The 23737-nt window shown below is 46.1% G+C and overlaps 1 protein-coding gene across 5 annotated transcripts; it reads right to left on the reverse strand.

Moving 5' to 3' along the window:
- Positions 1-940: 940 nt before the first annotated feature.
- znf362.L (zinc finger protein 362 L homeolog) lies at positions 941-22858 on the reverse strand. 5 transcript variants are annotated; one of them, XM_018241860.2, is made up of 8 exons: positions 22450-22858; positions 11044-11107; positions 9271-9517; positions 7554-7866; positions 6063-6287; positions 3956-4034; positions 3603-3761; positions 941-2912 (listed from the first exon to the last, which is right to left on the reverse strand). In XM_018241860.2, the coding sequence occupies exons 2-8, from the start codon at positions 11104-11106 to the stop codon at positions 2796-2798; spliced, it is 1203 nt and encodes a 400-aa protein (XP_018097349.1). In that variant the 5' UTR covers position 11107; positions 22450-22858; the 3' UTR covers positions 941-2795. The 5 variants fall into 5 exon arrangements, with proteins under 5 accessions (XP_018097349.1, XP_018097346.1, XP_018097347.1 ...); XM_018241857.2 differs by having other exon boundaries at positions 7554-7890; positions 22450-22851; XM_018241858.2 differs by lacking the exon at positions 22450-22858 and adding an exon at positions 22264-22380 and having other exon boundaries at positions 7554-7890.
- Between the last annotated feature and the right edge of the window lie 879 nt (positions 22859-23737).

Consider the following 23737-nt stretch of genomic DNA (forward strand, 5'->3'; position numbering starts at 1 on the left):
GTTACCCCAGCTGTCCAATAGACTTTCTCTCTCACACTCTCCTACTTAAATTGCCCACCCACAGGCAGCAGTGCTGTCAAAGTGCCAGATAAAGGCAAAACTGGTCCTAGTGAGGCTATTGCTTTAATCCAGAGGGCACCGTATTCTCCCCCTGTTAGTGATACACTACCAATAGTATTTGTTCTGCAGCTACAAATGAGCTTCAGTGTATATTTAGAATTCCTGCCATAAAGTAACACTGGACTGCTGTTTCTATGAGAGGAGACAGCAATGTGAGTACCAGGAATGATGCTCCTCCATGCAAACCGCACATGTGAGATTTCAGCAATAAACGAAAATCCTCAACATTTCTGGACGATAGTGTCCCTTTAAGTGACTTTTAAATGACATGCTGCTCCCTCTTATGTGCCCAATTAGAAGGAATGGAACAGTCTGCATAGAAGTTCCCATGATGCACGCTGATTTGCCTATATACTTTGTATATAATGTACTATAATACAATATTATGGGTAATGATAAATCATGAAATACAGGCCAGCCACATGTCTGTATAACTGTCAATTTAAGAGACACTATGATGACCCCTTGAAATGTAAGGCTGCATCTACAGCTGCATTATGGGTAACCCTTATCAATATCTATATATCTATATATATATATATATATATATATATATATATATATATATATAAATACACAAAAGCCATGAATATCTTGTAAATTTATATCCTTATAAACGGTGACTAGTGATGTCATCAGTTATAAACAGTGACTAGTGATGTCATTTTTGTCACATGACTCACTAAAACCTGTGTATTATAATAAAATACACCTTGTTGGAAAATATGATATTAGAAGTCACCTCGGAGTTCCATGACCTGTATTATATGATCATGGAACTCCTTGGTGACTTATAATATCCTTATATTTTACAATAGGGGGTGCTTTATTCACTATATAATATACATATGAATATCCTTATAAAAGGTGCTTAGTGATGTCATCAGTTATAATCAGAGCTTAGTGATGTCATTCTTGTCACTGAAGCTTGTGTATTATAATAATGTACTGTACTCCCTGTTGTAATATACAAGGATATTAGAAGCCGCCTTGAAATTCCATGACCTGTACAAACGCACTCGACCTTTATATGCTGATGAAAACAAAACGGGTGACTATCCTTATGTTATACAACAGGGGGTACACAAGTCCATGCAGAATGGAGCTTCTGTGTTAGTTCTACAGATTAACAGGCCGGGAAGCTGAAAGCACTGAGGAGAACACACAGATTCCATGCGGCAGGGGCAGGAATTCACCCGTTTAGCTGCAGCCCACCCAGAACACATCCCCTTTAATTGTGACCTAGAATAGAGGCACTGGCAGTTGATTGGCTTACAGCAGCCCCTCTGCTATTTGCCAGTCCAGGACTGCCCCCTCCCTGCACAAACACCCCAGAGATTCAAATGAAAGTCAGCACATTTCATCCGTAAAAATAGTTTGGAAAAAGCACCATGAAGGGCCCCAAGAAAGTCCTGGCAGGGAGTGGGAATGGTACAAATAATGTATCAAAATCTTTGTTTCAAAAATAGTGTAGCTCTACTTCCAGATACCTGGATTTGGGTGCAATGCAGCAATGGCAGAATATGCGGAGTCTCTGGCAGTGAGACAGAAACTCTATGCTTGCTGCTGCCTAACCATGACGCTGCACTCAATAGGCCAGGGAAAGAGAACCCCCTGCCCTCATGACTGGGCCCCAGTTCAACCAGGAGCATCTTCTTTGTCTAAAGTCTGATTGACATATACATATCCTGCAGGTAGTGCCTTATTAATACATTTGGCTACCCAGCAGCAGACAGAGAAGTGGCTGCCCATGTGAACGTGTCAAACCCCCAACCATATCTGTGTGCAAATATCGACTGTCGCTTTAAGTGCTAATTGTGGTTACAAGACAGTACGACGTGGGGGTTAAATGAAGAACCTCCCCCGCTGTCCAATCTCTCAATCATTTGGTCACGTTTCTTTCTAGCAGTGCTTCCACCAGTGAGAACTCGTTAATACTAATGAAGATAGACACTAATTGGTGGGTCAGTATCAATTGAGCTGAGGAAGAATGAGACCGAGGGTGTGAAACATGAAGTCCATTCCTCCACTCAGCTTATGTCCGTCCTTCTTTGAATCTCCCTGCTTAGCAGCACCAAGTTCTTGGCCAATAAATAGGATTTTTTTTTAATTGTTTTCTGGTATGTAAAAAAAAAATGGAGGATAAAAAATGTCAGGGGAAAAATAAACCGATATAAAAGGTGAAAGATTCAAAAGTGCTCGGCTGGGGATTTGGCGTCACCTAAATGGATTGGCCAAAGAGTCAGACACAGACTGAAGTCACTGAAAAGCCAGCCAATCAGAAGTTTCTGTACGCAAAGTGACATCCAATCGAAAGCTTGCATGTTCCACAAAATGAAATGCTTGTAATCCCAAAGGCAGAGAGACCCTCAGAAGAATATCAGAGTTCTGCCGCAATGCAGAGAGATGTAACACAGGATTGATCATACAATAGTGAACCAATCTGGTTTGTGTGCAGCACTGTCCTGTGCCCAAGAAATCATTATATTGATTGGATGCATATTTCTTACGGCCCCTTAGCTGGACCCAGCAATGGTTTACATGAAACTGGCGGTCCAGGTGTCCCGAAGCCGCCCCCCTTTGCCTGGTTGACTGTTCCTGAAAATATGGAGTATGAAGGAGGCTTGAAGAGGAAGCGAATGGCTGCAGCGACCTTACTTTGTGTAAAGGTTTTTTTAAATGAGTGAGATTCTGACTGGAATCCCCGGAGACTCGTTCCTCTGTGGGGAATGGTGGTTAACCAGGTGCTCCACTACTGTATGCTTGGACATGTGCTTCATCAGGTACGTCTCCTGCGAGAGGAAAGAGACACAGGAACAGAGGGAAGTCATGATTATCAACTGCCTCACACATCCATACACAGCACAACATAAATCCTATAGGTGCTTCCCCAGAAGCACCCATATACTGCCCAGCACCCTACTGAGCCAACTACAATTCTACTACAAACCATCCTGTGTATATGTGGCTAAAGCTTTAACTTATCAACTTCACATATCATGTGGGAGAGAGCCTCCCGACTGGGCCACCTGCTAAATGGGGAGGATCCCGACAGGCCGCCTGGTAAAAGAGGAGGATCCCGACGGGCCGTCTGGTAAAAGGGGAGGATCCCGACAGGCCGCCTGCTAAATGTGGAGGATCCCGATGGGCCGCCTGCTAAAAAGTGAGGATGGGGTGGATGCCAACCGTCTGCTTGCTAAAAGGGTAGTGACCCGAATGAATGCCTGTTAAAGGGGTTGTTCACTTTCCAAACACTATTCAATTACTTTTAATTTTTTTTTTAAATCTAAGTTTAAAGGGGACCTGTCACCCTAAGAAACAATTCCAAATTATTTTTATCATGTTACTTAGCACCATGTGTCCTTAACCTTAATAAAGGTCACTATACATCTGTAGAAGAGGCTGAAACCAAGCACAGAGACAGGACAAATGCCAAAAACGCATAAGAAAAAGTTTACATAAGAAGGAGCTGCCATACTCACAGAGGTGTAAGCCCTCCCACACATGCTGCAGCAGTAGGCCTTGGCATGCTTGATCGCATGGGCAGAGAGGTGGATCTGCAGGGAGGCGGAGTCAGAGTAGGCCCGGTAGCAGTTGGGACATTTGTAGGGTTTATCCTTGTTGTGCTGTCGCTGGTGAGACTGAGCAGAGAGAACATAAAACAGTTTACAGATCAATAACCAATCACAGAGCTGATCCCAGTTTTTCCTCTGAAACATATTAAAAAGGCAGAACGAGAAAATAATCACATGCAGAAGAGAGTACTCGTGGTGGTACAGTTATCCCTCTATATTTGTATGAATACACATGGGTTTCCTCGTGTGATGAGACTGACCTGCAGGTTGGAGAGTTGGGTGAAAGCTTTCTCACAGCCAGGCTGCGGGCACTTGTATGGTCGGTCACCAGTGTGGATCCTAAAACATAAAGCACAGACACAATACATTTGTCTTCATTATGATTGGCTCAAATGTATTTGCTCACATTCTGCCTCCCCGTATAATGATCTTCAGTTGTAAGGCACAGAGAGAACACACTGGGGCAGGAGGGCTCGTTATACAGAACTCCATTTTATTCCTTTCAATTAACTGCTGATTGGAGGAACAGGAAGGACAAAAATGATCTGTTTCAATAAAAGGTTGTTTGAATTGCAATGTGCTCTTTTCCACGGTCATACATAGAGCTCTGGTTTTCAGTATTTTCTGCTCCTGGACTTTTTTTTTTTTTTACCAGGCCGAATACGATTGGATTTATTTACCCACCAGGAGGTTTATCATTGTCTGTAGGAAAGAGAACAGCCCAGAAAAGGAAGTACTGGGGGAGATTGGATTCACTTACCCAGGGGGAGGTTCCTGTCTGACCATGGGAAAGAGAACAGCCCAGGAGCAGGAAGTACAGAGAATCAGAGCTCTGTACCTGGGTAAGTACTGGGGGAGATTGGATTCACTTACCCAGGGGGAGGTTCCTGTCTGACCATGGGAAAGAGAACAGCCCAGGAGCAGGAAGTACACAGAATCAGAGCTCTGTACCTGGGTAAGTACTGGGGGAGATTGGATTCACTTACCCAGGGGGAGGTTCCTGTCTGACCATGGGAAAGAGAACAGCCCAGGAGCAGGAAGTACAGAGAATCAGAGCTCTGTATCTGGGTAAGTACTGGGGGAGATTGGATTCACTTACCCAGGGGGAGGTTCCTGACCATGGGAAAGAGAACAGCCCAGGAGCAGGAAGTACACAGAATCAGAGCTCTGTACCTGGGTAAGTACTGGGGGAGATTGGATTCACTTACCCAGGGGGAGGTTCCTGTCTGACCATGGGAAAGAGAACAGCCCAGGAGCAGGAAGTACAGAGAATCAGAGCTCTGTACCTGGGTAAGTACTGGGGGAGATTGGATTCACTTACCCAGGGGGAGGTTCCTGTCTGACCATGGGAAAGAGAACAGCCCAGGAGCAGGAAGTACACAGAATCAGAGCTCTGTACCTGGGTAAGTACTGGGGGAGATTGGATTCACTTACCCAGGGGGAGGTTCCTGTCTGACCATGGGAAAGAGAACAGCCCAGGAGCAGGAAGTACAGAGAATCAGAGCTCTGTATCTGGGTAAGTACTGGGGGAGATTGGATTCACTTACCCAGGGGGAGGTTCCTGACCATGGGAAAGAGAACAGCCCAGGAGCAGGAAGTACACAGAATCAGAGCTCTGTACCTGGGTAAGTACTGGGGGAGATTGGATTCACTTACCCAGGGGGAGGTTCCTGTCTGACCATGGGAAAGAGAACAGCCCAGGAGCAGGAAGTACAGAGAATCAGAGCTCTGTACCTGGGTAAGTACTGGGGGAGATTGGATTCACTTACCCAGGGGGAGGTTCCTGTCTGACCATGGGAAAGAGAACAGCCCAGGAGCAGGAAGTACAGAGAATCAGAGCTCTGTACCTGGGTAAGTACTGGGGGAGATTGGATTCACTTACCCAGGGGGAGGTTCCTGTCTGACCATGGGAAAGAGAACAGCCCAGGAGCAGGAAGTACAGAGAATCAGAGCTCTGTACCTGGGTAAGTACTGGGGGAGATTGGATTCACTTACCCAGGGGGAGGTTCCTGTCTGACCATGGGAAAGAGAACAGCCCAGGAGCCGGAAGTACAGAGAATCAGAGCTCTGTACCTGGGTAAGTACTGGGGGAGATTGGATTCACTTACCCAGGGGGAGGTTCCTGTCTGACCATGGGAAAGAGAACAGCCCAGGAGCCGGAAGTACAGAGAATCAGAGCTCTGTACCTGGGTAAGTACTAGGGGAGATTGGATTCACTTACCCAGGAGGTATCCTTATCCTACTCTGTGTACCCATGCCAACATTTTATTAGCAACGTGTTCCAGTAGTAGCCATGGTAGTGGCACAGCGTAGGTGAAACATGCTCAGCAAGCAGCAGCTAGAGGCCTAGATTATGCCCCACTGTACCTGGTGTGCTGCTGGAGATGAGACAGTTGGCGGAAGGATTTCTCACAGTAGGAACAGTGATAAGGCTTGACGCCGAGGTGGATTCGCAAATGTTGAGCTAGGTATGAAGCATTGGCAAAGGATTTGGAACAATGCGGGCACTTGTGGGGTTTCGCCTCCGTATGGGATTTCGAATGGATCTGCATTTCCGATTTGCTGAAGAAGGTCAAAGGGCAGACTTTGCACCTACATTGAAGAAAATTATTTATATTAAAAACTTTTAGCACATGCCCCTAACCATGTATTGCTGAATGAAGATTGGACTTAACCTATACTAGTACATGTGTGGTATCTAGCATCTGGAAACCCATTATCCAAAAGGCTCTCAAATACAGAGTCTCAGAGTTAGGCATAACGAATACTAGTAGTACTGCCAGATTAAAGTGTGAGATTGGCAATTATGCCGTGTCCTGTCTAACTGGGTAACCAGTCTCAGAGTTAGAGCCATGCATAACTAATACTAGTACAGGTATGGGATCCTTTATCCGGAAACCCGTTAAACAGAAAGTTCCGACCTACGGAAAAGCCATCTAACATAGACTCCATTTTATCCAAATAATACAAATTTGTAAAACTGATTTTCTTTTTTCTGTGTAATTCTAAAACAGTCGCTTGTACTTGATCCCAGCTAAGATATAATTACCGCTATCCACAGAGGACTGAACGCGCTTTGAATACTCAGAGGACTGAACGCGCTTTGAATACTCTCTGTCCGGTAAGCGTAAAACTTTTCTATCCTCTACTGTACGCCAGCCGCTCTACACTATTGTAAGATCTTCCCCGCTAGGCCTACAACAGAGAGGACGGACTTCGACCAGACTCTGAAGCGATCACGGATTCTAATCGTTTAACACTTGTTAACTCCATGTGAGTAGGTCTGAGCGCACATTACCTTTTGTATATAAAGGTTAACACACTATCGAGGCTTTCTTTATTTTTAGGTGGTTGCCATTCTGTGACATAGCGCACCAAATCCAGGTTTACGTCTAATTACAAGTGGATAAGTGGGTCCATGTTTTCGGTGCAGCTGTTTCCCCCCCCTCCCCTTTCTAGCTAGCGCGGACTACAACCCCCTGTACCTAAGATATAATTAATCCTTATTGGAAGCAAAACCAGCCTATTAGGTTTATTTCATATTTATGTGATTTTCTTTTAGATTTTAGGTATGAAGTTTGAAATTACAGAAAGATCCATTATCCAGAAAGCCCCAGGTCCCAAGCATTCTGGATAATAAGTTCCATACCTGTAGTTGCCCAGAACCCACGGCACAATTATGGCGGGTGGGGGGCTGTCATTTACATGATCTCAGTACAGAAAAACAAAATGCAGTGTCTGCAAGCTTTTAACAAGAGCAGCCTAGCTGGTACAACTGACTTATCATTACAGATCATTAAAGTTCTCACTGTTTCTTTATTAGAAATACTCCCGCTAACTAAACACTTCAGTTCATACCTGTAGGTTTTGCCTTCTTTCCCAATATCTCCGGAGGCCAGGATGGGGTACGGAACGACAAGAACAGGGTGCCCTGGTGGGTGCTCTGCTTTGATTTTCTTGCGCCCCCTCTCAGGCTTTGTGGGTCCCAAGAGGCTGTGTCCCTGGATGGTCTTGATGGAGTCCAGAGTGGGGGCACTTGTGATCCCTGAGATGAGTGTGGGTGATGTAGCGATGAGTCTGGTCTGGCTGCTGGAGGTGGGAGTGGAGGGGCTTGTACCTGTACTGGACTCTGAAGTGCTCATATTACTGCGGGATGATGACAGGCCCAAGCCTGAATAGCAAGAAGAGAAGTGAGCTGAGAAAAGATAGTCCACAAAGTCAGAGCCCAGAATATTCACATAAACCAAGTGGCAGTACAGGGAAACAAGAGCTATAAATGCAAAAGAATGTTACACGGAGTAGTATATGTGAACATACTGCTATTACTATCAGAGTACTGACACACTGCTATGTACTATTATTTCATTATATCAATATATCATTCTGTGGCACAGCACTTACTTCATTTAACTCCCAAACCAGTCACCATATTCTATGTCCAACAGGGAGGAAGCACACCAATACACTGGGCAATGTTTATAAAACATTTATTCAGCAGAATGTGGCACAAGCTTTTGGGAATCACCCCCTTCCTCAAGGGCAAAACAATTTTATTGCCTGCAACAATGTTTTCTAGAACTGATTATATAATGTGTCTAAAGTTTTAAATTGATACAAGTCATTTATGTGACACTTTGAGCTGTACAACTGATAGTAGAGTCCTGCAGTGGGGTGGGTAACCGCGGGATACCCGCAAAAACCTGCGGTACCCGACAGGTTGCGGTTAGAGGTTTCAGGTGCGGGTATAGACGCAGGTCGGCGGTTCTGCGGGTTGGGCCGCGGGTCTTCTCAATAGCAATTTTACTCCTTTTTTCTGATCATGCCTACTTCCAATGATGTCACTTCCAGTTTACAATGACAGCACTTCCTGATTCTTGATGGTCAGAGGGTCGGGGGTCCGGGTTGCGGATAAGGTACTTGCGGGTCCAAGCGCGTAAGAATGCAGGTTGCGGGTATGGGTTCCAAAAAATGGACCCGTGCAGGACTCTAACTGATAGTATTTATTGTTAAATTGCAGGCAATTAATTTTTTCAGTCTCCATGATCTGTGCCATTTATATATTCACTATGTTATACATATCGATCATAGGAATTGTGTAAGGAAGGGTTAAAATGGATCACATGATGGGTCATGTGATGTTAAGGGTATTTAGTGCATTGGGTATATATTGCACCTGAGGAAGGGGGTGATCCCCTAAAGCGTGTGCCACATTCTGCTGAATAAATGTTTTAATGGCATTGCCGAATGTGTTGTTGTGCTTCCTCCCTGTTGGAGATCTACTAATTCATTACACACTGTAGAATTTTGCTGGCCAGTGATACAGGACTATTGCTAGTTTGGGTCCATGAAGAGAAGAGAAAGCCATTGGCCAATAGCAGTAAGGGAGTGGCCTAGGGTGGGCCAGGGTGCTGGAGGATAAATAGTTAAGCATCATGCCTAATAACTGGCAGATATAAAGAGTCATTTGTGTTTGGCCAATATGGTTTCCTCCTGTCCCCAATAGGCTGCTAAATCCCACTCCCTTGACTCCATCGTGCCCCACACACATACCCCCCCAGTGCCCAGTTGAAATTACCAGTGACTGTGCTGGTGGCAGGCCGTGCGTGCAATGCTACGTCGGGCTGAGGAACTGCTTGGGGGTGCAGCCCCGGGATTTGCTGGAGCTTCTGCAGGGACATAACAGACTGGCTGCTCTCGGCAGGAGATGGGGGAATGAGCAGAGGCTGCTGGGAAGGGACGGAAGTGGGCGGAAAATGAGGAGGTCGGATCTTCTCGGCCATCAGCTGTTCCTTGATCTTATTGATTAGCACCAGGTTGTCCAACTACACAGAGAGCAAGCAGTTAGTGGGATCCCCAGAAGTCCAGTGAAGAAGGCAATGAGTCCAAGAGTGGAGACAAGAGCTTCCATTCACATAAAGAAACAAGACTTCTCATCTTGCCATCCACTTGCACATTAGGGAGAGAATCACAAGACATTCAGTTCAGGAGACGGATGCACTCTATACACACGCTGCTACATCAATTCCCTACAGGCTATGGGGCCACGGGTTGCCCAATGGACACTGGCACTGGATCAAAGGCAAATGGCTCCGGTGTATTCGCTGTGACCAAATACAGCTACTACCCCACATCCCATTAAAGGGGAACTAAAGTGTAAAATAGAATAAGGCTAGAAATGCTACATTTTGTTTACTAAATATAAACATGAACTTACTGCACTGGAAGCATCATTAAACAAATGATTTATTCTTTTAAAGTTGGCCGCAGGGGGCTGTTATCTTGTAACTTTACTAACAATCTTTGCAAGACCAAGACTGTGCACATGCTCAGTGTGGTCTGGGCTTCAGTTGGGAGGTTAAGCTTAGGGATCGTCATAAATTATCAAGCACAAGTGAAATAATATCTGCCATAGAAACTGATACAGCAAGACTGATTAATATACAGACTGCACTGGGTCTGCAGATACAAATCTCTACACGGGCACCGGCTGCTCTACAGGGAAACAAACAAAGCTGCTTTGTTCGAGTTCTGGGAAGTGAGGTGGGGGCTCCCCCTGCCGTTTGAAAGTTTGATCATTTCCCTGCAGAGCAGTTAGGGACCGTCTGAAGTTTCCTATCCACAGCTGTCAGAGCAAGAAACCTAGTTAATTTTCCTGTCTTTGGCGGATAGGAAAGGGTTTGGAAGAAAACATTTGAGAGACAGTATAAAAATCTTGCCTTACATTCAATCACCTCTCTATTTGAGAGGGGGTCACTGACCATAACGCACCAATGATTGTGCACAAATTCCACTTCAAAATCGATTAGGAGAGAATACATTCCTTCTACTGAACCCAAACACCACTATGGCTATTAAAGAGAAGAGACCCCAGCATATACATGAACAGTAGAGTGGTTTACTTTAAAACAAAACCTTACTATGATGGAAATAACCATGTTCTAATGCGATTTGCAATTACTCTTCATTTATTATGGTTGGAATTTCATTATTATGTAAACTTTCTAGATTTATCTGGTTGCTAGGGCTTACTCAACCTAGAAACCAGGCAGGTGACAAATAGCGTAGCGCCTAGACACACATAGACACAACAGAAATGAGGATAAGAAAATAATGTGAAGTGAAACAGTATTCAGAAGAGCATACGGATTCCCAGGCCCCACTGTAGAGCAGGATAAAGAGAAAAGGGGGAGTAGGAAGGTGATTCATTCTCTATATACTAGGGGGTCACATACATGTCATTCAGGTGGTCAGGAAAGAAAGTAGCAGCATAGTGCAAAGTAGTATTTGGGGTTGAACCCCTGGCAGGCCAGTGTGTGTGGTGCAGGTAACTGATGGAATATATACTTACCTGGCTGGGCATGGTTGGAGGTGGAGGCCAAAAATATGGGTTGTTAAAGCGAGGTTCCGCCATCCTGCAGAAAGAGGGAAAAAATGACGGGATCAGTGGGTTCCAAATATACAATATAGGCAGGTATCCATGGAAACAGATGAAAGGGATACTTATTGATAAATGATAGTAACAGCTACATACAATACAATGGGTCACCAAACCTACCCCCCCCTCGTACAGCACACATTATAATCACTCTGCTGTGTCACCATGATGAGATGTGTCTGTCTGACCATGGGAAAGAGAGCAGCCCAGGAGGAGGAAGTACAGTATCCGGAGTATGTCAATCCAATCACTCCCCAGCTCTGATTCTCTGTTTCTGTCTGATCAAGGGAAGCTCAGGAGCAGGAAGTACAGAGAATCAGAGCTCTGTACCTGGGTAAGTACTGGGGGAGATTGGATTCACTTACCCAGGGGGAGGTTCCTGTCTGACCATGGGAAAGAGAACAGCCCAGGAGCAGGAAGTACAGAGAATCAGAGCTCTGTACCTGGGTAAGTACTGGGGGAGATTGGATTCACTTACCCAGGGGGAGGTTCCTGTCTGACCATGGGAAAGAGAACAGCCCAGGAGCAGGAAGTACAGAGAATCAGAGCTCTGTACCTGGGTAAGTACTAGGGGAGATTCACTTACCCAGGGGGAGGTTCCTGTCTGACCATGGGAAAGAGAACAGCCCAGGAGCAGGAAGTACAGAGAATCAGAGCTCTGTACCTGGGTAAGTACTGGGGGAGATTGGATTCACTTACCCAGAGGGAGGTTCCTGTCTGACCATGGGAAAGAGAACAGCCCAGGAGCAGGAAGTACAGAGAATCAGAGCTCTGTACCTGGGTAAGTACTGGGGGAGATTCACTTACCCAGGGGGAGGTTCCTGTCTGACCATGGGAAAGAGAACAGCCCAGGAGCAGGAAGTACAGAGAATCAGAGCTGGGCAGTGATTGGATTCACATATTATGGAGAGGTTCTTAATGGGCAAAGAACATTTTGGTTTCATTCCAAGCTTACGTAACAGAAGACGTGTGCCATGGCAGTGGGGGTACAGTAAAACTACAGTAAGTGTAAAGGGCCAATAGTTAGTGCACGTGAGTAGCATGTAACCTGTACACAGTGCGTGTGCATTCACATTGGCAGAAATGAGGCACACTGGTACTTTTGTTGACAATGGGGAGCAGCAGTGCCCAAACCCCCGCACAACAGCACATAGATACAGCGGCACAGTTATTTATATTTCATGTTGGGCAATAGAGCAGTGACACTACATAGCCAGCACTATGTGTGTGTGTGTGTGGGGGGCTCTATAATCCTGGGGTGTATCAGTGTTCCTCGCTGACATTATTATTCCCCTAGTGCCCACCCTGAACTACAGGAATCTGCTACAGCATAGTGCCTGCTTCTTGTGTTCAGATTTACACTGTGCCGCTCTGCACATTTGTTGCTGTGCATATATTCAGTGTACATGTATATATGCAGATGTGCCGTGTATATACTCTAATCATATATATATATATATATTCTGTATATCAGTGTACATACACACACAGAGATAAGCTGTGCGGCAGACAATGCAGCTGGCTGGTTCCCTGCTTGATCCCTCCCACAGATCTGTGTATAACAGACTAGCAGAGCACAGGCAAATGGTGGGTGGGGGGCCCCGTGCTGGGTCCTTGTTCCACACACACAATCAGGGTGCAGACTGGACCCTTCTCTCCCAGCACAGCGACCACCCTACAACAACTCCCATTACTCTGCAGCAGGGTTGTGCAGTGAAAGAGTTAATGGAGCAGCTTTTGGGAGGAATGCAATGGAACTGCGTGTTTATTTATAGTGAGCGGCATCTCAGCAGCTTCCAGGGTCAGATCCACTCAGCTCCCAGGCCTCACACACTGAGGGGCCCCTCACAAAACTACACCATTAACCCATGTGGTGCTGCAAGAAGTACAGATAATAAAATGTGACTAGGATTCCAGTGGCCATTAAAGGCAAAGTATCTGATGCTGCAGAGCTACAGATGAGGCTGGGGGTTCAGTATGTTACTGCATGCCATTAACCCCGCGGCCTGTAGTTTAGGCCTGGCTGCAGCCCTAGTATTATATCTTTACAACAACGTGTCGCTTTAATATCACAAGCCACCAGTCAGACACAGGCAGCACATTAACACTGCTGCTATGGATACTCAGTGAGTGTGAGTCTGCTCAGCTGATATATGTACTGGGGGTCCAGTCATGTGACCGGGAGCCCACGGGTGGCCTGGACAGGAGCCAGTTTGCAGAGAATTTGCCCCCAGGTCCCACATATCAGATTGCAAGTGAAATATGCTGAGCCCTTCCCCAGCGACAGGGAAATATTTGTATTAGACTCCCAGCTAAATAGTTCTGCTGCACCCTCATTGTGTAGACTTGGGGGAGGTGTTGAGAGAGCGGGTGTTAGGGAGGAATGTGGAGACAAAGAAGGGATTTTAGCAGGAATGAGTGATTGTGCCGAGCAGAAAGCAGGGATGTGGGTACATGAGGGGTACATGATGGTGCACGTCTGCTCTCTCTATGGGAGGCCACCTAGCACATGGGTGCATCACATAGAGACAGAGACAGAAAGAGAGAGACATGGAGGGTGGGACCCAATGTTGCGAAACGGAGCTAAACTCCCATAACATACAGTTCCAGCACCTGCAGCACTTTACATGTGGCTGAATATCAGCAGCAGTTGGCTGGCAGGGGATGCTGGGAGCTGTAGTCCAACCCACAGGCTGGCCATACCTGACTGAACAAACTGCTCTTCATATTTACTATGACTGCCACTAAAACCCCCACTATAACTGTGCAGCCCAGTCCATACAGGGAATAGATATGTACCTTCCTAAGGTAGGTAAAAGAAAGGTACATGCCCTCCTCCCATTGGCTGACCTACAGCCCATTCAAATGCTATTAACGGCTAACCTAACAAGCAATCTTCCTCTTAGGAGGAGCCAAACACATTCTGTGCCTCCCACTGGCTAACTTCATACCCAATCCGCTGCTCCCCAAGTCTACCCTAACAAGGAGGAGCCAAACACATTCCATTTGCCCCCCAGCTAACCTAATCCTCAAGCCACCCACCCCTAACAAACCACATCATCTTCCTCTCAATAAGGAACCTATCCCACATCATGTTCCTCTCACTAGCTAACCTAATCCTCATTCCATCCACTCCTAACCAACCACATCATCTTCCTCTCAATGAAGAACCTATCCCACAACCAGTTCATCTCACTAGCTAACCTAATCCTCATTCCATCCACTCCTAACCAACCACATCATCTTCCTCTCAATGAAGAACCTATCCCACATCACGTTCCTCTCACTAGCTAACCTAATCCTCATTCCATCCACTCCTAACCAACCACATCATCTTCCTCTCAATGAAGAACCTATCCCTCTCACTAGCTAACTGAATGCCCATTGCAACCCTTCCCAGGCTAAACAGATCATCTTCCTCTCAATAAGAAAGTCAACACAAGTCCAAAGAGCTTACCTAACCCAAGTTCCTACACTACAATGTCTTGCACTCTAATACTTTGGAGCAGGAACCAAAGACATGTTATATAAGCGGACACACACGTGTTCAGCCTTCTGCTGGCTCATCTTATTTTTACCCATATTTCACTGCTCCTCGGGGGAACACACTTTCCACCTCCAGAGAATGAGTCTTGTACACACATTCCTTGCACACACAAAGCTAATCCCAATACTCCATTCCTCCTGGGGCTACACCAACAACCTGTTCCATTCTCACCAAGGTCTCAACTCTACTTCCATTCTATAAGCATGCACTCGCTCCTGTCCCTTTAAACACACAAACAAGCACATGTCCATGCAGGACCGCCATCAGAAATCGCAGGGCCCCATATGATAAAATTTCCTGGGCCCCCTGGGCTGCACCCACCGCAAGCCCCAAAAACAAAAAAATATTGGTGGCTAGGGTTCCCACATGTTAATAACAAATAAAAAGATATTTGTGGTCAGGGCCCCCCATAAAAACATATGAGAAAAAAAAAATTGGTGGCCAAACGCCCCCCCCCCACATTATGAGAAAATTGGTGGCCAGGGCCCCTTAAATGTCCATGCCTTCCCGAAGTCAGCAGCTCTCAGAAAGGGGGGCCCGGCTAATCAAGTAAGTGTGGCGTGGCCGGGCCCCCCTTACCCTCGGGCCCCCTACAACTCTCCCCCCTGTCCCCCCCTGATGGCTGCCCTGTGTCCATGCAATACTCCGGTGCTCCTCAATGTGTGCCAGAGCAAGTACCCGCAGTGCCCCCAGAGAAGCCCCACAATCACCCTCTTGCCCCACACCAATGGCCAGTTATGGATGGGTATGTAGCTGCTCCTCCCTACTGTGAAACACAACACATGTACTATTGCTTACTGGGGAACGACACAACATCAGTTCTCTTTAAATCACATTTTGTTTCTCAGACTAATTACAAACAACATCACGAGGGTTTGGTGTAAATGAGGGAGCTCCTGCTCCTCTTCCATCTTTACCAACGCAGAATATGATTAGAATTTAACAATCTGACTACATCAAAAATGGAGGAGGGCACACACACCAAGCACCATAAAGTTCATATAATGATTCATTCATGCTCATGCAAAAGTGATCAGAACAATACAATGAATCTCCCAAAAATAGACTCAGCACCTCAACATACTGACACTTATCTATGGTTCTGTCCTAGTCTCACCTGAACCCACTGCCTGTGCTCTCATTACTAATGTGCCTGGTATATTGTTACAGTTTCACTGCTACACAACTCACGGGGAACACAACCCCAATCAAAGGCCTATATGTCCAATAGTTATGGACTTCACATGTACAGCCTGGAGGTGCCGCTGCTCTATATTGAGCCTCTCATGGTTACACAGTTACATACAGCTACACACAGCTACACAAAGTTTATTGGATTAACAGAAAATATACAATATGCATCATAACAAAATTGGACAGGTGCATAAATTTGGAAGAAAGCCAGCAGCACACTGAGTCTGGTTGCAGTTGTGTTCAAAAGGAAATTTTATTTAGCCCATATGCAAAAGGCAACGTTTCAAGCCTACTAGGCCCTTTATCAAGCTTGACTCAGTGTGCTGCTGGCTTTCTTCTGGATATCAATTTGACCCAGTGACAGGGGTGGGTCTCACAGTACAGCACCTGGCACTATAAAAGTGTGAACTAGGGAGATAGCGCTGCGCATGATTGGTTTTCTACAGGTGCATAAATTTGGGCACCCCAACAGAGATATTCCATCAATACTTAGTTACAAATGTAACAGTCTCTAGACGCCTCCTATAGACTTTGATGAGTGTCTGGATTGTGGATGTGGCTATTTGAGACCATTGGTCCATACAAAATCTCTCCAGTTCAGTTAAATGTGATGGCTGCCGAGCATGGACAGTCTGCTTCAACTCATCCCATAGATTTTCCATGATATTCAAGTCGGGGGACTCCAGAATATTGTACTTGTCCCTCTGCATAAATGTCTTTGTAGATTTCCAAGTGAGTTTAGGGTCATTGTCTTGTTGGAATATCCGACCCCTGCAGCGGAACTTCAACTTTGTGACTGAGGCTTGAACATTATCCTGAAGAATTTGTTCATATTGGGTTGAATTCATCCCACCCTGGACTTTAACAAGGGCCCCAGTAGTCCCTGAACTAGCCCCGCAGCCCCTGAACTAGCCACACAGCCCCACAGCATGATGGGACCTCCACCAAATGTGACAGTCGGTAGCAGGTGTTTTTCTTGGAATGCCGTGTTCTTCTTCCACCATGTAAAGAGCTTTTTGTTATGAGCAAATAAGTCAATTTGTGTCTCCTCAGTCCAAAGCTCTTTGTCCCAAATGCCTGTGTGTTGTGTAAATGATCTTTTCCATAGAACAAGCGAGTGTGTTTGTGTGAGTGCAGAAAGGGCTTCTCATCCCCCTGCCATACACATGTTCTTTGTGCAAATTGTGCTGAATTGTAGAACGATGTACAGATACACCTGCATCTGCAGCAAGATCTTCTTGCAGCTCTTTGGAGATGATCTTTGGCTTGTCTGGAACATTCTCACAATCCTCCGCATATGTCGCTCCTGGATTTTTCTTGGCCTGTCAGACCCGGGTTTTACAGCAACTGTGCCTGTGGCCTTCCATTTCCTCATTCCATTCCTTACAGTTGGAACTGACAGTTTAATAAACCTCTGAGATGCTTTTTGTAGCCTTCCCCTAAACCCTGATACTGAACAATCTTTGTTTTCTGATATTTTGAGAGTTGCTTTGAGGATCCCATGCTGTCACTCTTCAGAGGAGAGTCAAACAGAAGCACAACTTGCAATTGGTCTCCTTAAATACCTTTTCTCATGATTGGACACACCTGCCTATGAAGTTCAAGGCTTATCAAGCTGATCCAACCAATCTGGTGTTGCCAGTAATCAGTATTGAGCAGTTACGTGCATTCAAATTAGCAAAATGACAAGGGTACCCACATTTTTGCACAGCCAGTTTTTCACATCTGATTTAATTTCATACACCTGAATACTGCTTCACTAAAAATCTTAGTTCAGAAAACACCCCAGTACTCAGATGTCCCTGGGAAATGAAAGAAATATCACTGTTGTTGAAAGTGGAGTCAATTATTATGCAGGCTGAGAGGGGTTCTCAAACTTTTTCACATGACTGTATATAGTGAATAAAGTAGCCCCTCTTGTAAAACATAAGGATATTATAAGTTACTGAGGAGTTCCATGACAATATACCTTTATACAGGCCGTGGAACTCCCAAGTGACTTCTAATATCCTCATATTTTGCAGCCGAGGATACTTTATTTATTATAATACACAAGTTCCAGGGAGTCATGTGACAGAAATAACATCACTAATTTCCGATTGTAACCGATGACATCACTAAGCACCGTTTATACAGATATAATTTACAGGATATTCATGTCTCTTGTGTATTATATATATAATATATATAACATATATTTATAATGCACAAGAGTCATGAATATCCTGTAAATTATATAGTGAATAAAGTAGCCCCTTTTGTAAAATATAAGGATATTATAAGTTACCGAGGAGCTTCATGACCATATAAAAGTACGAGGCCGAAGGCCGAGTGTTTTTATACAGGTCATGGAACTCCGAGGTAACTTCTAATATCCTCATCTTTTACAACTGGGGGCACTTTATTTATTATAATACACAAGTTTCGGTGAGTCATGTGACAGAAATTACATCAGAACTCACCGTTTATAACTGATGACATCAGAACTCACCGTTTATAAGGATATAATTTACAGGATATTCATGGCTTTTGTGTATTATATCCTTATAAAAGGTGCTTAGTGATGTCATCAGTTATAATCGGAGCTTAGTGAGGTCATTTCTTTCACATGACTCCCATAAACTTGTGTATTATAAAAGTATATGAGGAGTTGCATGACCTACAGTATATAAAATCGGCCTTAGGCCTCATACTTGTAAATGATCATGAAACTCCTTGGTAACTTATAATATCCTTATATTTTACAAGAGGGGGTACTTTATTCAGTATTTACTACAATGACCCTAGACCCCAGGAGGTTTCTGTCTGATCAAGGGAAGCTCAGGAGCAGGAAGTACAGAGAATCAGAGCTCTGTACCTGGGTAAGTACTGGGGGAGATTGGATTCACTTACCCAGGGGGAGGTTCCTGTCTGACCATGGGAAAGAGAACAGCCCAGGAGCAGGAAGTACAGAGAATCAGAGCTCTGTACCTGGGTAAGTACTGGGGGAGATTGGATTCACTTACCCAGGGGAGGTTCCTGTCTGACCATGGGAAAGAGAACAGCCCAGGAGCAGGAAGTACAGAGAATCAGAGCTCTGTACCTGGGTAAGTACTGGGGGAGATTGGATTCACTTACCCAGGGGGAGGTTCCTGTCTGACCATGGGAAAGAGAACAGCCCAGGAGCAGGAAGTACAGAGAATCAGAGCTCTGTACCTGGGTAAGTACTGGGGGAGATTGGATTCACTTACCCAGGGGGAGGTTCCTGTCTGACCATGGGAAAGAGAACAGCCCAGGAGCAGGAAGTACAGAGAATCAGAGCTCTGTACCTGGGTAAGTACTGGGGGAGATTGGATTCACTTACCCAGGGGGAGGTTCCTGTCTGACCATGGGAAAGAGAACAGCCCAGGAGCAGGAAGTACAGAGAATCAGAGCTCTGTACCTGGGTAAGTACTGGGGGAGATTGGATTCACTTACCCAGGGGGAGGTTCCTGTCTGACCATGGGAAAGAGAGCAGCCCAGGAGCAGGAAGTACAGAGAATCAGAGCTCTGTACCTGGGTAAGTACTGGGGGGAGATTGGATTCACTTACCCAGGGGGAGTTTCCTGTCTGACCATGGGAAAGAGAACAGCCCAGGAGCAGGAAGTACAGAGAATCAGAGCTCTGTACCTGGGTAAGTACTGGGGGAGATTGGATTCACTTACCCAGGGGGAGGTTCCTGTCTGACCATGGGAAAGAGAACAGCCCAGGAGCAGGAAGTACAGAGAATCAGGGCTCTGTACCTGGGTAAGTACTGGGGGAGATTGGATTCACTTACCCAGGGGGAGGTTCCTGTCTGACCATGGGAAAGAGAGCAGCCCAGGAGCAGGAAGTACAGAGAATCAGAGCTCTGTACCTGGGTAAGTACTGGGGGAGATTGGATTCACTTACCCAGGGGGAGGTTCCTGTCTGACCATGGGAAAGAGAGCAGCCCAGGAGCAGGAAGTACAGAAAATCTGATGTGGAGTGACAGTACATTTCAGTACAAGTGAAGCTAAAGAACACATGGTGCCTGGTGCCCACACATTTACACACACTTCATACACTGCTTACCTCAAAACTGAGACCAAACAGCCCCCCCCATCCCTCTGGAAGTCAGATAAGCACCCTTTCTTTTGCCTTCAGGTAGCAGCATTGGAACAGAACTTCTGTACTGAACTTGGGCAGATTTGAACACACACCAAGGCAGCTTAGATATGAAGGCTGAGTAATACTGACAGTAACGCTTCATACACGATCCATAATCATGGATTTGGGCCCATCCTGTGATTGGACCGACACTAAACAATAACAATGCTGGTCCAGTTCCAGTGCTTGTATTGGGTCAATGGCGACCCATAAATGTGATCTGACCAGTGAGCACACACGTCCAATCACGTACAAGGAATACTGCATTAACAGACTATAGTCCCAGACTGGATATCCCACTCCTTAGGATGTGCAGGTGAGTCCATGGCACTTGCAGGGGTGACACTTGCGCAGTAAAGGCCATTGGAAAGCACTTCAGACACAGACAATCTCAGTGGCAATTCCGTATGAGTCTCATGTTAGCCTGATCCATAAAAGAAACAAACCCACATTTCTACAAGCGGAACCAAATGGGCTCACTCCCAACAGTCCCTGCCCCTGCGGAGCTCACACTCAGCACCAAAAGCACACAATCATATTAATAGTGTAGGAATATGTGTAAGACCTATGTATATCATATATGAATAGAATAGATCTTTCCCAATATACGGTGCCTACCATTAATAACTAGTATTTACCAACGACAGCTCTACACATGAATTTACACATTTCTTAGTTCTTAGGAAAGGTCATTTATCACATTACATATCACATACCTGCGCATTACATATCACATACCTGCGCATTACATATCACATACCTGCGCATTACATATCACATACCTGCGCATTACATATCACATACCTGCGCATTACATATCACATACCTGCGCATTACATATCACATACCTGCGCATTACATATCACATACCTGCGCATTACATATGACATACCCCGCGCATTACATATGACATACCCCGCGCATTACATATCACATACCTGCACATTACATATCACATACCTGCGCATTACATATCACATACCTGCGCATTACATATCACATACCTGCGCATTACATATCACATACCTGCGCATTACATATCACATACCTGCGCATTACATATCACATACCTGCGCATTACATATCACATACCTGCGCATTACATATCACATACCTGCGCATTACATATCACATACCTGCGCATTACATATCACATACCTGCGCATTACATATCACATACCTGCGCATTACATATCACATACCTGCGCATTACATATCACATACCCCGCGCATTACATATCACATACCTGCACATTACATATCACATACCTGCGCATTACATATCACATACCTGCGCATTACATATCACATACCTGCGCATTACATATCACATAGCTGCACATTACATATCACATAGCTGCACATTACATATCACATACCTGCGCATTACATATCACATACCTGCGCATTACATATCACATACCTGCACATTACATATCACATACCTGCACATTACATATCACATACCTGCACATTACATATCACATACCTGCACATTACATATCACATACCTGCACATTACATATCACATACCTGCACATTACATATCACATACCTGCGCATTACATATCACATACCTGCACTTCCCAGGGGTCTGTTGGCACAAACAGCTAATGCCCCAATACTACAAATACAGTAGAGCTGAGAGTTGCCCTGGGCACTCGGGGGTTACTGTTGATGCCCCTGATACTTTCCGCAGGTCACAGACATATTTGTAGCCAAGTAACATTATATCTCACGTGTGTCCCACCTCTGAGCCGGGGGAGTCACAGTTGCCCCAACCCAGGAAACACTAGTCCAACGTCTGTATGACCCGGGGCAATTAGTGGGGGTAATTAAACACTTTCATTTGCCTCCTGTGCCCATAGGGTTAAAGAGAAGAGCTGCTGCCAGTGGATATAGGGTTAACCCCAGTCACGTGTCCTTGCCCAGCAGCCAATCACTGTCAGGAGATTGTGAAGCAAATGTGGGGGCAGATGAGGGGGGGGAATAAGAAGGAATAAGAGGAGCAATGAAGGCCTGGGGGAGGCCCCACAGTGAGTATGACAGGCCCAGACCCTCACACACAGGATGGGACCCTCACACTGAACCAGAGAAGCTGCAGAGGGGAGTCGCTATGGCAACAGCAGATCGGTGTGAGATCCTGGGCGCGTTGCTAAGGAGCGAGTGCATGGAAACAGCAGCTAGTGACACACTGGGGGGTCTGTCTCTGTATATAAATGTCACTGGGCAGCACAAACACTCACACACGGCTCCCCCGGCCTCTCCCACATTCTCAGACGTTTGAGGAGAAAATTGGAGACAAAAGAAAAACAAAAATGGCAGCCGGGGGGAGGGGAAGAGAAAGTCTCACTGAGCCCCGGGGGGAGGAGGCGGGAACGCGCATTACCGGACCCCACAGGGAGCGCGCGCGGGAAATGGCGGGAACTGACCTGCTGGCACCGCCGGGGGAGGGTAGAGACCGGGCTCTGGGCCCCTCACAGCCACTCGCTACTGGGGACACTCAGGCGGAGCTCACGGACTGCAGCTCAGAGATTCCCCCATCCCGCCCCTGTCACACAGGCTCCGCCCACCGGACCGGCACCGCCTCCTACTCTTCGCAGCCACGCCCCTTCTGCAATCTGCCCACACTCTGGCCCCGCCCCATCCTTGCTGGGAAAACAATGTTCCGCCTCTTTCCTCAGTGACGAGCTTCTGGCCCCGCCTTCTCCCTACTGTTCCGTCTCGTGCCCGTGTGACAGGGCCGGGATATAGGGCTGTGTGCCCCACTAATGTGCTCCCCGACATCCGTATCCTTTCAGCTTCTCCTCACACAGGATTGTACCCCCCAATATATCCCCGCCTGCTCCCGCCATTATTCTCCTCCTCACAGAGCGGGAAATAACGGCGCCAAATCCCTCCTCCCATAATCCCTCGTTCCCCTCAGTTCTACTCCCCTCCCCCCAGTCTGTACATCTGCCTCTCACAATGGGGTACAGCCAAGTGATCCCCTCATCCTCTCACTACTGTCTCCCCCAATTCTACCTCTTACACCTCCTCCTCACTCACCCCCACACTAGCCCAAAACCACTTCCACACTAGCCCAAAGTCACTTCTACACCAGCCCAAATTCACTACTACACTAGCCCAAAGTCACTACTACACTAGCCCAAAGTCACTTCCACACTAGCCCAAAGTCACTTCCACACTAGCCCAAACTCACTTCTACACCAGCCCAAAGTCACTTCTACACTAGCCCAAATTCAGCCCCACACTAGCCCAAAGTCACTTCTACACCAGCCCAAAGTCACTTCCACACTAGCCCAAAGTCACGACATGCATGCTGGGAGTTGTAGTAGAACAGCACTCATATGCTCCCTATAGTCTTAGTGAATCCCTGAGCCCCAGGAGACTGTATCACACCCCCATACTTATTCAGTTCAGACACCCCCATATTGACAGCACATGGCGTCACATGTTTTCTTTTAAGGGGGGCGGGTCCTGGGCCAGAGCAGCAGTTTCCCCAGTGTCCCCCCATTACTGAATTAGACTTTGCACCAACACTCAGTCTATGAGTAACACTTGCACCAGATTCAGCCAACACTCGTCTCCTTTAACTCTCCTTCTACACTCAACACATTCTATACTGGCACACTGCATGCTGGGTATTGTAGTTTTACATTCATCTAGGATATAATGGTATAGACAAACTACATTACCCAGCATGCACAGCAAGTACAT

Source organism: Xenopus laevis, chromosome 7L (assembly GCF_017654675.1).
Source record: "Xenopus laevis strain J_2021 chromosome 7L, Xenopus_laevis_v10.1, whole genome shotgun sequence".
NCBI classification, from domain to species: Eukaryota; Metazoa; Chordata; class Amphibia; order Anura; family Pipidae; genus Xenopus; species Xenopus laevis.

Bases quoted from the DNA above. Each gene is read 5' to 3' on its own strand.
- znf362.L (XM_018241857.2), bottom strand. From the start codon at position 11,106: ATGGCGGAACCTCGCTTTAACAACCCATATTTTTGGCCTCCACCTCCA. The intron at 9,518-11,043 runs GTAAGTATATAT...CTCTCTGTGTAG, and splicing joins CTCCAACCATGCCCAGCCAG to TTGGACAACCTGGTGCTAAT. The intron at 6,288-7,553 runs GTATGAACTGAA...TCTTCAATGTAG, and splicing joins AAAGAAGGCAAAACCTACAG to GTGCAAAGTCTGCCCTTTGA.